Source organism: Gekko japonicus, unplaced genomic scaffold (genome assembly GCF_001447785.1).
Source record: "Gekko japonicus isolate JY-2015 unplaced genomic scaffold, Gekko_japonicus_V1.1 scaffold10, whole genome shotgun sequence".
Taxonomy (NCBI): domain Eukaryota; kingdom Metazoa; phylum Chordata; class Lepidosauria; order Squamata; family Gekkonidae; genus Gekko; species Gekko japonicus.
In genome coordinates, this window is record NW_015167526.1 from 1,926,983 (window position 1) to 1,942,017 (window position 15,035).

At 50.5% G+C, this 15,035-nt stretch overlaps 1 protein-coding gene across 1 annotated transcript in view; it reads right to left on the reverse strand.

Annotated features, from left to right (window-relative positions):
* Positions 1-15,035, reverse strand: part of RPH3A (rabphilin 3A) — a 134,762-nt gene that overhangs the window by 4,231 nt on the left and 115,496 nt on the right. The window contains exons 17-22 of the mRNA XM_015413214.1: positions 14,296-14,405; positions 10,885-11,011; positions 10,049-10,105; positions 4,707-4,858; positions 3,414-3,495; positions 1,250-1,346 (exon numbers count right to left, since the gene is read on the reverse strand). Of these exons, the coding sequence (XP_015268700.1) occupies positions 1,250-1,346; positions 3,414-3,495; positions 4,707-4,858; positions 10,049-10,105; positions 10,885-11,011; positions 14,296-14,405 (625 nt within the window). The remainder of the gene's footprint in view (positions 1-1,249; positions 1,347-3,413; positions 3,496-4,706; positions 4,859-10,048; positions 10,106-10,884; positions 11,012-14,295; positions 14,406-15,035) is intronic.

The following is a 15,035-nucleotide window of genomic DNA, read 5'->3' on the forward strand; positions in this document are numbered from 1 at the left end:
CTAGCAATCCAAAACAGTCCAGTGGCACCTTTAAGACTTAAGTTTTATTCAGGTACAAGCTCTCCCTCCTCTGCGAGGACAGATCTGCACGTTCCCTCCCCCCCAATAGCTAGCAATCCAAAACAGTCCAGTGGAGCCTGAGTGGTGGGTGTTGGCTTCCGACACACTTCTGACGATGTCAGGGGGTGTGGCATATGCAAATAAGTTGTGCTAATAAACTATGCTAATGAGCTCCTGCACCTCTTTTTCTACAAAATGACCCCTGCTCAAAATACAAACAAAAGCAATTGATTTCTAGCAGTGAAAGCAATTGATTTACTGGGGAACCCACAAAAGCCCAATAAATGCATCCAATAAAGACTAGTTTTTCCCCCAAGGGATACCATAAAAGGGGGAGTACCTGACATTTCCATATATGCCAGCAGCTTGTGGGCCGGGTAAGAGGCCTGGGCGGGCCGGTTCTGGCCCCAGGGCCTTCTGTTTGACACCCCTGCTATAGGGTTTTCATGGGAAGAGACGAACAGAGTTGGTTTGTCGTTGCCTGCCTCTGTGTAGCAACCTTGGCTTTTCTTAGTGGTCTCCCATCCAAATCCTAACCCAAAGCTGACTCTGCTTAGCTTCTGAGAATGAAGCCAGCCTGGGCCATCCGGGGCAGGGCAGTTGGTAGGGTTGCCAAGTCTTACCGAAGTAATACTGGGGGAGTCCAGGGCCCCCTCCAGGAGTCTTTGTGCGCTGGGCACGGAAGTGACGTCATCACGCTGGGCACGTTGCCGGGCGATGCTCTGGTAATCGCCCTAAAAACTCTATGGTACCATAGAGTTTTCAGGGCGATTGCTAGAGCGTCGCCCAGCGACGTGCCCAGCGTGATGATGTCACTTCTGGGCAACGTCATCACGCCGGGCACGTCGGCCTGATCTGGCCACTTCAGGGGTGGGGTTCCCCCCGCCGGCCGGATCTGGACTGGCGGATTGGGGGCCCTTTTAGCAGGAGAATCCCCACCCCCTGGGGAGACTTGGCAGCCCTAGCAGTTGGGGTATAAAGGAGTTTAAAAAAAAAACACGGATTCTTGCAACAGAAGTCCCTTCTGCTGGGGGGAAAGTGCTGTCATTAGCAGAGCAGATCTGTTGGATTTTGGTTTTCCCGGAGACAAAACTTCAGTGCCCCCCTTGGTCACCAATGCAGGCAGGCCCTGGCTTTATGCTTCATCTTGGTGGTCATTCCTGATATTAACAGCTTTTTAGACCCTTACCAATGTAGTCGTTGGACTTGCCGATGTCGTAATCCCAAACTGAGATATCCAGCTGTTTCTTGGCAAGGTCGCTGTGCTTGACATCATAGAAAAACTCCTGTAAAACACAAGGTTTGCTCATTAACTTACCAACCGGCTTTTTGACTGAAAATGCAAGATACCATCCACCAAATCAACAAGCAAGTCAACTAGCAAACTAACAACCCCTTGCATTAATCCAACAACCAAACTCTGGGTACCAAGGCAGTAGGCAGAGAGAGCTTGGCAGAGTAAGCTCAGTTTTTAAACTTAGAGAAAAGTATCGGGGCCAAAGAGGCCTTCTGGTGGAGGGTACTGCACTACAGTGGGGCACCAACTAAGAAGTCCCTGCTCAGATGGCAGTTACAATGGGATTTAGCTGTGCCTTCCTCCTGCTCATTTAGGGCCAGAAGATTCCTGGTTTCTTTCAGTTTACTTGGAGTAATTCAGTCTCTCAAAAATCCTTCATAATAACGCCATCAACACTAACGGACTATGCATATCAGGACTCGCTTCGTCCACAGCTCCGTCAGAGTGCACAGCGCCGAAATTTCCATACAATTCACTCATCCAACAAGCAGCATGGCCATCCTCCATAGTTGCTGTTGTTGTTCAGTCGCACAGTCGAGTCCGACTCTTCGCGACCTTATGGACAAGATCCCGCTAGGCCCTCCTGTCTTCCGCCGTCCTCTGAAGTTTGCTCAGTTTCATGTTCGTTGCATCTATGACACTGTCTAACCATCTCATCCTTTGCCGTCCCCGTCTTCTTTGACCTTCAATCTTTCCCAGCATCAGGGTCTTCTCCAGTGAGTGCGCCCTTCTCATTGGGTGGCCAAAGTATTTGAGCTTCAGTTTCAGTGTCCAGGGAACAGTCAGGGTTGATTTCTTTTAGGATTGACTGATGTGATCTCCTTGCAGTCCAAGGGACTCTCAAGAGTCTTCGCCAGCACCATAGTTCAAAAGAATCTATTCGTCGGCGCTCGGCCTTCCTTATAGTCCAACTTTCGCAGCCATACATGACTACTGGGAATACCATTGCTTTGACCATGCAGACTTTTGTTGGCAGGGTGATGTCTCTACTTTTTATCATGCTGTTTAGGTCCTCCATAGTGACTGTCATCAAATCCATTAACGTCAATGGACTTGATGATAGTCACTATGGAACATGGCCACACTGCCTGCCAAATGAACGAACCGCATAGAAACCTCAACGCCACACACTCTGACAAAGTTGCAAACGAAATGAGACCTGATATGCATAGTCCGTTCGTGGAGGTTTTTTAAATAATTCTTTATTGATTTTTCTACAGGGGAAAAAGACAGGCATTACAATAACAAGACACACCAACACAAAACGAACAAGAAGCATGTACTCATTGCAACTGAATAAGTTTTACATACATCGTGTCATTCTTTTGTGCACCTAAACAGGATTTCTCTTTCAGGATGTTTGGTCCAACAAAGGGATATTCGCAAAGGATAGGTGTCAGCAAGCTGCCACATTTCTTTTCTGTTGGGTTCCCCATGTATGCGCTTGCTTGCTTTCGTTTTCATATGTCGACCTGTTGATGCGCTTAATTGCTTAGCTGCTGGAACGTCTATATCTCTCAAGGCCACAGGAGGTTGCTGCTGGATAGTTGCTTGGGTGATCTCACGGAGGGCCGTGGGAAGGAGATATGTTATGCAGCCTAGAAGCGTTTGCTCCCAGGCCCGATGGCGCGCGGGGGAAGTCCCGCGATTGAGCCTCAGCTGTTTGAATGTACTATAACCTGTCATGCTCGTTGCTTCCCCCCTCATTCCTAACAGGGATCCTGTACATGCACCTATAGCTTCGAATAAAGTAAAACCTTCCTGCAAGAGTGTACTTCATTGATGCTGTGGGGAAACCTGACAACAGGTAACCAAAAAACAAAGAGAGCTCTGAAGGACCTGCCTGTTTCACAGTCACGTGCAAACAAAGAAGCTGCATTCCAGAGTTTTGGTTTTAGAAAAGCAGCTGTGTGAAGGTGAGGGAATAATGTCGGGCTGCAATATCCCAGTCAGTCGTTCGGTTTTGCTGTGCCGTCCGGGTCTTTTTGCTAACCGGGGTCTAAGAAAACGTGGTGAGGAGAGAAAGGCCCCCCACCCGCCTGCTGCCCAGCCTCACCTCGTTAAACTCGGGGTTCAAAGTCTTCTTTTTAATCTGCGTCTTCTGCTTGGCTTTCTTCCCCATGTCGGGCTTCAAGAAACTGTGAACGAGAGGATGCAAAAAGGGCCTCGTTTCAGCTCGGGAGACGGAGAGCCAATGCACATACCTACAACCAGTGTTCCCTCTAAGCTGAGTTAGCATGAGCTAGCTCACAGTTTTTTAGCCTCCGGCTCACATTTTTGTCTTAGCTCAGGAAGGATGGCTCCGGAGCAAACTAATTTATGCAACAGCCAAATCGCTCACTCACAACTTTAATGCCAGGAGTTCACAAGGCAGAATTTTTGCTCACAGGACTCCAAAGTTTAGAGGGAGCATTGCCTACAACAAATCCAAAAGATGGTCGTCCAGCCTCTGCTTGAAAACGTCCAGCGAAGGAGCATCCTTTAGCCAGTATCGACTCCCTTGTGATTTCCACCCACTAGATCTAGTCTTGCAGTCCGTAGCAAGAGAGAATAGATCCGCTCCATCTTCTACAATACAGCCCTTCAGATATTTGAAGACTGCCATCATGTCCCCTCTGAGCCTTCTCTTTCCCAGGCTAAACAGACCCGACTCTTTCAGCAAAAAAATGAAGCAAAAAATTAAATAATAAAATAAATGGTGATGCTTGGATGAAATCCTGCTTAGGGGAGCATTTCCCCTCATTCCGGACTGTTCTTTCATTTTGAGAGCCAGTTTGGTGTAGTGGTGAAGTGCGCAGACTCTAATCTGGGAGAACCGGGTTTGATTCCCCCACTCCTCCACATACAGCCAGCTGGGTGACCCTGGGTCAGCCACAAGTTCTCTCAGAGCTGTTCTCTCAAGAGCAGTCCTCGAGAGAGCTCTCTCAGCCCCACCTACCTCACAGGGTGTCTGTTGTGGGGAGAGGAAGGGAAGGAGATTGTAAGCCATTCTAAGTGATGGGCGGGGTATAAATCCAATCTCCTCCTCCTCCTCCTCTTCTTCTTCTTCTTCTTCACATGCTGAGGGGGGGGGACAACTCTCTAGAGATTTCCCCTGTGCAAGTTCCAGAGGAAAGTTCCCGGAGGAGGGTGCCCATTTGCCAGTAAAATCAGCGGCTCCTTCACTATTTTTTTTCAGCCCCTCTTTGCATGTTCAGAAACACTGGGGAAATTGTGACTGGGGGGACCCTGGGCCTGTCAAAGCCCACGTGCCGACCCAGAGAACTTCTGCAGCCCACACAGATAATCCCAGCTCTACCCAGATGGGTCCCCCCGTCTCTTGAGCCCGAGAGACGAAAGCACAGCTTACAGTTTAACAAACGGGTCGGAGTAGCCGTTGGCATCCATCGCCGCTAAGTGGACGCACCGCACGATGCCGACGATGAGCCCGCCTTTCTGGGTGCTGTACATGAGGGACACCAAGATCTTCCCTCGCTCCTCCACGTTGTTCCCGGGATCCATCTGCAGGAAGCAGAGAGGGGGAGAGGAGAGAGAAAAATCACTGCTTTCCGAGACTCGGAATCATATTCAGAAAAACATAAAATTTGTTAGAGCAACTTCTTTTAAAGAGAATATTATAAAAATGTTCTACAGATGGCATATATCCCCAGTTAGATTGAATAAGTTTGATATGAAAATTGGGAAAAACTGTTGGAAATGTAAACAGAGGAACGGAACATTTTTTCATCTTTGGTGGTTATGTAACAAAGCAAAAAAAATTTGGACGCTGGTCAAAGAGATGATTGAAGAGATGTTATCTAGAACAATATCATTAGTACCAGAATGTTTTTTATTAAACTTTATCCCAGATACCTTTAAGAAAGATGAAAGTTATTTAGTGATGCATATTATTACAGCAGCCCGGATTTTGTATGCCAGTAAGTGGCAAAATGAAGAAACTCCTACGAGAGAAGAAGTGATTACAAAAGTTTTAGAGGTAGCTGAGATGGAGAAACTAACGTTCCTTTTAAAAGAAAAAGGTTGGGAAGATTTTGAAAAATACTGGTCAAAGTTTTATAGATGGTTAAAGGAAAGATAGTAGGGGAATGCATTTGATGGGGATTAAATATGATACAAGTGTCATATCATATGTAATCAGACATATATAAGTTTTATGTGATGTTAAGAAAACAGAAGGCAATATATCGGGAAATATTGGAACGTTTTTGCAATCAGAGGATGTATATCAAGCTGTTAATTGGTATTTTATTTTACTTGTTTAAAAATGAGTAAAGATAATGTTAAAAAAAAAAAAAGAAGTCATATTCAGCGATGACGCGACTGTTTAGCCTCTACCAGACAAGGTATGCAACGGGGCAGACAGAGACGTTCAAATGGCCCGGGAGCATGCTAAGCTGAGACTCCACAGTGCTGACAGCCCTGCGGAGGAGACCACGTGGCTTGGACACAGCCAGCTGCAGCACCCACGGACAAAAGCTGCCCTGCTACTGCTAGGAGCCGACCTGAGTGACCTCTGCAGGGCTTCCGGCAGTGCTCCCTCTAAGCTGTGTGAGTTAGCGGCATTACTTTGTGAGTTACCGGCATTAAAGGTGTGAGCGAGCAATTGGGCTGCTGCATAAATTAGGTTGCCCTGGAGCCACCATCCTTCCGGAGCGAAGACAAAAAGGTGTGAGCCAGAGGCTAAAAAACTGTGAGCTAGCTCACGCTAACTCAGCTTAGAGGGAGCACTGAATTGGCGGCTCAGATAAGCATATTCCTGCTCACCAGCCACCCTCTGGCACCAGTAGTGGCTCGGCTCAGCGTGTTCCCGCCCACCAACAGCCCTCCGGCACCGACAATGGCTTTTGTTGTATTGTATTGACTGAAATGTTGAAACCCCGCCCTGAGCCCGTCTATGGGATAGGCAGAATAAAAGTGCGAAAAATAAATAAATAAATAAAAATAGTGGCTCAGCTCAGCACGTTCCCGCCCACCAGCCGCCCTCCAGCACCCGTAGTGGCTCAGCTCAGCGTGTTCCCAACCCCCCCCACTGGCAGCTGCTCGGCACGTTCCCGACTACCAGCCACTTTCTGGCACCAGTAGTGGCTCAGCGTGTTCCCAACCCCCCCCACTGGCAGCTGCTCGGCACGTTCCCGACTACCAGCCACTTTCTGGCACCAGTAGTGGCTCAGCGTGTTCCCAACCCCCCCCACTGGCAGCTGCTCGGCACGTTCCCGACTACCAGCCACTTTCTGGCACCAGTAGTGGCTCAGCGTGTTCCCAACCCCCCCCACTGGCAGCTGCTCGGCACGTTCCCACCCACCAGCCACCCTCCGGCACCAGTAGTGGCTCAGCGTGTTCCCAACCACCACAACTGGCAGCTGCTCGGCACGTTCCCGACTACCAGCCACTTTCTGGCACCAGTAGTGGCTCAGCTCAGCGTGTTCCCAACCACCACCACTGGCAGCTGCTTGGCACGTTCCCACCCACCAGCCACCCTCCGGCACCAGTAGTGGCTCAGCTCAGCGTGTTCCCAACCACCACCACTGGCAGCTGCTTGGCACGTTCCCACCCACCAGCCACCCTCCGGCACCAGTAGTGGCTCAGCTCAGCGTGTTCCCAACCACCACCACTGGCAGCTGCTCGGCAAGTTCCCGACCACCAGCCGCCCTCCAGCACCAGTGCCCACTCAACTCAGCAGGCCCATAGCCAACGTTCCCTCTATGCTGTGCAGTCTTGTGAGCACAAATTCTACTGGGTGAGCCACTGCCATTAAAGCTGTGAGCGAGCGATTTGGCTGCTGCATCAGTTAGTTTCCTCTGGAGCCCTCCTTCCTGAGCTAAGACAAAAACGTGTGAGCCGGAGGCTAAAAAACCTCACTAACTCAGCCACAAGGTATAGATAGGGACTCTGGGGCAAGTGATGCTCTGTCATCTTGGTGCTTGGGGGGGTCAACAGTGGGGGGGCTTCTAATGTCCTGGCCCCACTGGTGGACCTCCTGATAGCACTGGTAATTTCTGGCCACTGTGTGATACAGAGTGTTGGACTGGAGGGGCCTTTGGCCTGATCCAACATTGGCATCTCTTATGTTCTAGAGCGAAGACCAAAACGTGTGAGCCAGAGGCTAAAAAACCATGAGCTAGCTCACACTAACTCGGCTTAGAGGGAACACTCCCTGTAGCCAGGGTTTTGTGGCTTGTGGCTTGTGGGGCTGCCATTATTATTTGCCATAATGAAGGGGGGGTGCATGCCCCTCTCCCTCCCCTCCTGCAAGATTTAAAGGGCCCTCCAGCTGATCCCTTTAAATGTTTTTTGGGAAGAAGCGAGAGGCCTTTAAGAAACGGGGAACCCTTTAACTAAGGAGGGAGAGGCCCCAGTAGCCCCACCATTGCAACGGGCCAGCAACTCGGCATGTTCCTGCTGCAGCCGCCCTCCAAAGCAGCAGCCCTTTTGAAACACCCCCTGTAAGTGAATGGGCCGATCCAACCCTGTCATGCGTTTAGATGGGTGTTTTTCAGAACTGGGTAAACACTGGATTGGGCAGGACGGCGCAATCCTAATCCCTGTCAAACAAGGTGGATCCTGCACACGGCGTTGGTTCTTTGCCAGTCCAGCAATGTCCAAAATGACCTTAAACTCACACATTCACACATGCATATGATTCACATTCTGTGCAGGGATATGAATGCCGCTCACACACACACACACACACACACACATCCCACGAGCAGCATCGGGCCAGGAACCGTGGGAATGCTCCATCCTTGGCGGCTGACCAGCGCTTCACACTCTGGCAAGTTGTGACTCGGCACTGCAGTGACCGAGAGTGAATCAGCACTTGCATTGCTGGAGAGCCGTCCAAAATTGTGACGGAACAGAAATCAGGCCACCAGAGGGCGCCCGGCTCAAGAAAACAACAGCGGGGGAGGGGAGAGAGATTTGCACTGCGAGATTCCGCCAAGACTCTGAATCCTCTCTGCATCCAGTGAGTCGGCTGCTGTTCCATTCACACTGCATCCAGTGTTCCCCCTAAGCTGAGTTAGTGTGAGCTAGCTCACAGTTTTTTAGTCTCTGGCTCACACATTTCTGTCTTAGCTCGGGAAGGATGGCTCCAGAGCAAGCTAATTTATGCAGTAGCCAAATGGCTCGCTCACAACTTTAATGCCAGGAGCTCACAAAGTAGATTTTTTGCTCACAAGACTCCACAGCTTAGAGGGGAGCATTGACTGCCTCCCTTTTGGAATTCAATTATTCGTAGATTCCTCTGTAAAACTATGCTGGCGGCTGTGAAGCTATCCCACAGCCCTTAGGGACAAAGAGCGGAAGACAGCCTAGGCTGGATCTTTCCAGCATCTTCAAAATCTTCATTTCAAGCATGCAGGGAAATACAGGGGCCATACAGGGAGGGGAGAGGAGGTTTAACCCTTCCACAGTCATCTGAGAGCTGGCGAAGACTCTGGGCTATTTGGGTGCCCACAGTCCTCTAAGATGAAGAACAGCGGCTTGGGCTGATCATTACACTGATTCTTGGGTTTTAACCTGCCCTCTTTATAGCACCTTAAGCCACCTTGTAGCAGTGATGGCTCGAGCAGCGGTTGGCTGAGTTGCTGTGATGTCACAGCACAGGAGGTGGCAGCGGCTACAAGCATGGGCAGCTTCAAGAGGGAATTAGATAAGCATATGGAGCAGAAGTCCATCAGTGGCTATTAGCCACAAGGTATTGGTAGGAATTCTCGGTCTGGGGCAAGGGATGCTCTGTATTCTTGGGGGTTGGGGGCAATAGTGGGAGGGCTTCTAGTGTCCTGGTCCCGCTGATGCACCTCCTGATGGCACCTGGTATTTCTGGCCGCTGTGTGACAACAGAGTGTTGGACTGGATGGGCCGCTGGCCTGATCCAGCATTGACTTCTCTTATGTTCTTATAAGAGGGAATTGGATAAACATCTGGAGCAGAGGTCCATCAGTGGCTCTTAGCCACAAAGTAGTGGTAGGAACTCTCAGTCTGGGGCAAGGGATGCTCTGTCTTCTTGGTGATTGGGGGGGCAACAGTGGGAGGGCTTCTAGTGTCCTGGCCCCGCTGGTGGACCTCCTGAGGGCCCCTGGTATTTCTGGCCACTGTGTGACACAGAGTGTTGGACTGGGTGGGCCATTGGCCTGATCCAACAATGGCGTCTCTTATCCTCTGCCTTCTTGGTGCTTGGGGGGGTGGGGGCAACAGTGGGAGGGCTTCTGGTGTCCTGGCCCCACTTATGGACCTCCTGAGGGCACCTGGTATTTTTGGCCCCTGTATGTGACACAGAGTGTTGGACTGGGTGGGCCATTGGCCTGATCCAACATTGGCTTCTCTTATGTTCTTATGTCACAGAACAGCTGGGGAAGGAAGCCAGACCTAAGAGGAAAGGAGTGCGGCAGCAGGCCGAGCTAACCAAGGAGCAATAGAAAAGAGGTCGTTCACAAGAGAGACCAGAGGGAGGAAGGCAATGGGCCCGAGGCAGTCTCAGAAAGTTTTGGGGTCGGGTTCATTCATGCCCACTTCCGGGCAGGTCCAGGCTATTGCCGGGGGGGGGGGCAACAATCGGCTACGCAGCATGAAGCTAGAATACCCACTAGTGCAAAGCATTAGACCTTGACTTCAGTTTCCTATTCATCTCCTTCAACTCCCATCCCAGGCAACCAAGCTGGATCCTTCCGCAGCGGAGGCACGACGACTTACCTCGTCTTCATACAAGGCCATTCCTCGCGAGGAGCTGGTGGTCCCTGCGCGCTTCATCTGTGGGTTGGCATTGGGTCGGAGAGGGGGGGGGGAGGAAAGGCTTTCTTTAATCATGTGCAGAAGGCAGCTTGAGAAGTCTGGTGGTGAGCCTGGCCCAGAGGACCCATGCCGCCCTCTCACCCACAGCTCGCTCTGTATAGAGGAGATTGGATGTATACCCCGCTCTTCACTATCCGAAGGAGTCTCAGAGCGGCTCACAATCTCCTCTCCCTTCCCCTCCCCACAACAGACACCCTGAGGGGTAGGCGGGGCTGAGAGAGCTCTGACGGAAACTGCTCTTTTTCAAGGACAGCTCTGACAGAACTACGGCTTGCCCAAGGTCATCCAGCAGCTGCTAGAGGAGGAGTGGGCAATCAAACCCGGTTCTCCCAGATTAGAGTCCGCACTCCTAACCATGACACCAAACTGTCTTAAAAAATGCCGCTTGCGTTTCAAAGGACCTAAATATTTCTAGGGGCAAAAATGCACGCGTGAACACATCTGCTTTATTTAGCCATCGTTGCCAATAGCTCTTAATAGACCTCTCCTCCATAAATCTGCCCACCACTGCCTCTTGTGGCAGTGGATAATCCCCCAAGACAAGGACTTGCTGGGGAAATTTTTCCGATTCTGAATCTGCTGCAAAGCAGTTTCGGGGGGGGGGAGTGGACTTCTGCCACGTGGAAAGACATCCCTTGCACTGTCGAGAAGCGCCACCATTGTAGGAACGGACCGTGGCACCCTGCCCCCTTAAACGTGTCTCAACTGTACAGTAAATGCAGGGAAGCAACGGGTACCGGTATGACTCTCTCCAGACAGATGCTGAAGTTCTTCTTCTGGTTGGGCTTCACCTTCTTCAGGGCCACCCTCGTCTCGCCGATGAACTCGTTGTGGCCAAACTTGTCCTCGTCGCATACGGAAATCCTGCGAGGAACCAGGGAAAAGTGTCGGGATTCTTTTTGAGTAAGTCAGCAGAGTATTCAGAGACTGAGTCCATGGTGTGTTTTAAAATATAAAAGTTTACTATAAACCTAACATGGGGAAAAGGCACACAGGATACAAAATAACAAAGAGCTAATATGCCTACATCCTTGCGGCTAAAAGGTAAAACGGGAAGAGGGGAATGGCGTCTCCTTCTCAGTCAGAACAAAGAGCCGGGAGGAGAAGCCAATATGCTAAATACTTGACACCTTGGTTTCCAATCAGACTAGCAAACTAGCTCCAAAGTTCCCGGGCACTCTCTTGTCTAAACAGATTGGTTACAAACAAACATGTGACTTAACAAACATCATTAACCCTGTAAATACTGAAGTGTTTTGACTTGTAACACCCAACAAAAAGGGACATTGTAAAAAGAACCCTGTTTTGGAGGGTGGCTGGTTTCAGAGGTTCTGCAGTAGAACCGCTAGATCCAAGTCCAGTAGCACTTGGGGGGGGGGTGGAAAGGACCCTCAAGTCACAGGCTGCGGTCACACGCGCCAGTTGGAGCGGGGGGGGGAGCGAGGCCATTCCCTCCAGAGGAATTTGACCTGCAGTTGCGAGGTCACACCTCCCGTTGTAACTGCGGGCTGTCACTGTGTGATCCGACGCAACCTCGGGTGAGTCGGAGGGGTTGGCTGCTCGTTTCCCGTGCACATAAATGAGGAATCGTGCCTCCGCACTGAGGGCCCCCTATGGACTATGCGATGATGCGCACACTGCAAGGGGGGGGGGGAATGGCACCGAGCCGGGATGGCCTGAGCAGACCCCCCCGACAGCTTGAGAGCGTGTTGGAGCGGTCAGACAGGGGGAAGTCCATCCTGAAAGTCCATCTATCAATGTTTATTTGTTTATTTATTGTTAAATTTACGGTCCAAGACCAATGATCAAAGAAATACATATTCATTAAAAAGGTTTCCTTGCTCGAAAGCCAGTCGAGTCCGACTCTAGGGTTGCGGCGCTCATCTCCGTTTCAAAGCCGAAGAGCCAGCGCTGTCCAAAGACGTTTCCGTGGTCATGTGGCCGGCATGACTAAACACCACGGCGCACGGAACGCTGTTACCTTCCCACCGAAGTGGTACCTATTGATCTACTTGCAATTTCTTGCTTTCGAACTGCTAGGTTGGCAGGAGCTGGGACCAGAGACGGGAGCTCACTCCGTCATGCGGCACACTCGGGTCTCAAACTGCTGAACTACTGACCTTCCACAGCCTGCAGTTCAGCGTCTTAACCACTTGAGCCACCGCAGCTCCTACATATTCATTAGGCGCAAACAAATTTGCTTTCCGCTTAAAAGATATTTAGACATATAACCTTAAAATCATTAAAAGTTTAAAAATCCATTGGATCAAAAATGATAAAATATCCACGACTGAACTGATTATGAGTTCTGTGGAAGGTAGATAAGGGTTATGCTTAATCTGCTTTGTTGTGGAATTTTACCAGACGTGCGCAGAATTTAGCTTTTTGTCTAGAGATTTGCTGATTTTCCTCTACCAAAAGTCTCTCAAGATAGGCACTATCTGCATCAAGTGCTGGTCTGTCTAAGAGGGGGGTGATAAGCTTGTCCATGTAAGCTTGATGAAGAGGACAGCGGAAGAACATCTGGAACGTCAATTCCACTTCTCCCATAGAACATGGGCAGCACCTGTCTTCATATGGTATCTTTCTATATTTCCCCTCTAGGGCCTTAGAGGGAATAGCCACACAATGAGCCAAGGTACAAGCTCTTCGTGGCCTGTCGGAACCTATTTACTACCAGAATTTCCCCGGTGTCTTTTAACTCTGCTTCCATGGCGGAGCAGCACGGCTTGCTGACGACTGCGGGACGCTTCCCAGATGTTCCTGTCTGATTGCTCCCTTTAGATCCTTCAGGCATTCGCATCTATGTTGGATCTAAAGGCGCATGTGATCGCAGCCTTATAGTTTGGTTTTTTTTAAGTACCCATAAGGTACACTTTTATTATTTTTCATATTATACACCAACAAACAAACATACAACATAACAAACATCCACTTACACACATAAAACATACAAAGAGATCAGTATATGTTCTTATAACTCTATTACCATATTTAAAGAATTTCTATAAATTTGCTTAAGTTTCTCTATAATCTTTTTCCCATAGTTTCTATTTAACTAAAAGAGATTAATAATACCAAAAATTTCATTACTTTAAGAAGAAGAAGAAGAAGAAGAAGAAGAAGAAAAGAGGAGGAGGAGGAGGAGATTGGATTTCTACCCTGCCCTTCACTACCCAAAGGAGTCTCAGAGCGGCTTACAAACTCCTTTCCCTTCCCCTCCCAACAACAGACACCCTGAGAGGTAGGTGGGGCTGAGAGAGCTCTGACAGAAACTGCTCTTTTTCAAGGACAGCTCTTATGAGAACTACGGCTTGCCCAAGGTCATCCAGCAGCTGCAAGTGGAGGAGTGGGGAATCAAACCCGGTTCTCCCAGATTAGAGTTCGCGCACGTAGACACCACACCAAACTGGCTATGCATTTATATTGTACCAATCATACAGTTTTTTCCACGTCTTTTGAAATGTTGGGTCTGTTGTCCCTCTCATCAACGATGACAGTTTGTCATTTTCAGCCGTCTCCAACAGTTACGGAGACCCCTAGTGGGGCTTGCAAGGCAAGAGAAGTTCAGCGCTGGTTTGCCACTGTCTGCCTCCGTGTAACATCCCTGGTATACCTTCGTGGTCTCCCATCTGAACACTAGCCAGGGCCAACCCCGCTTAGCAGCCAAGATATAGACACTAGCCAGGACAGGTCAGCACCTTGGAGAGCAACAAGATTTTCGGGGGAAGGGGGAGGAGGAGGAGGAGATTGGATGTATACCCTGCCCTTCACTACCCGAAGGAGTCTCAGAGTGGCTGACAAACTCCTTTCCCTTCCCCTCCCCAGAACAGACACCCTGTGAGGTAGGCGGGGAGAGAGCCCTTTCGAGGACTGCTCCTGAGGGAACAGCTCTGAGAGAACTTGTGACAGGCCCAGGTCACACCAGCCACTGAAAGCGGAGGAGTCGAGGAATCAAACCCGGTTCTCCCAGATTAGAGTCTGCGCTCCTCACCACCGCACCAGACTGGCTCTTCTGGGAGTCAGAGCTTCCCGCGTCAGATGCCTGCCTGAGAAAGGGAGCTTTGAGTCTCAAAGCTCATACGCGCCCCCCAGCGATGAGACAACATACCCCCCCACCATTCGCCCCCACCAAACCCTGTGCATGCCTTAGTGTTTTCCGCTGCATGTCTTCCTCTGTGATGCCGTGGTACACCAGCGTCTCGTTCCACGTGGGGTTCCGGGTGTTTCTCAGAGTCTTGGTCCTCAGTTTGTTGGACTGCCAAAACCAAATGGAGCCATTAAACCAGAGAGCAACAAACACTCACGTGCCCTCCCCAAGGACCCGAAAGACCTCGGCAAGCCATCAGACCACTGGGTTGGGGATACCACTGGATGGCTGATGTCAAACCAGTTTGGGGCCATTTAACTGTCTTCAAGGGTTTGGCGGAGGTGGTTCATTTGGCTGGCTCACCGGGAGTTCCTGGCCGTTGGAAAAGAAACCACAAGACAGCCTCCCTTCAGGGTTTTACCTTGAACCCAGCGAAGAACTTTTCTCCCATACTGGCTCCGGGACACTATTCCCCATTTGGGGGGGGGGCGCGTGGTGGAAAGTGCTGACTTGTGGGGACACCCGTAGGCAGGGATCATTTCGTAGACTATTTCTTATTTGGAATAGTAGATTAGAACAAGAGGGGGACCCGCGATACTCACGGGGGGGGGGGGGGAAGAGCTCCGTCTCCTCCATCCCCCCCCCCAATCCCCCCGCGCCCCCGGAGGGGGAGAAGAGCTCCGTCTCCTCCATCCCCCCCCTCAATCTCCCCGAGGCCGCGGCGGCGGCAAGGCCAGTCCTCCACCCCCCACCCCGCCCGGCACTGACCTGGCCGGGCTCCGCGGCGGCGGCGGCAAG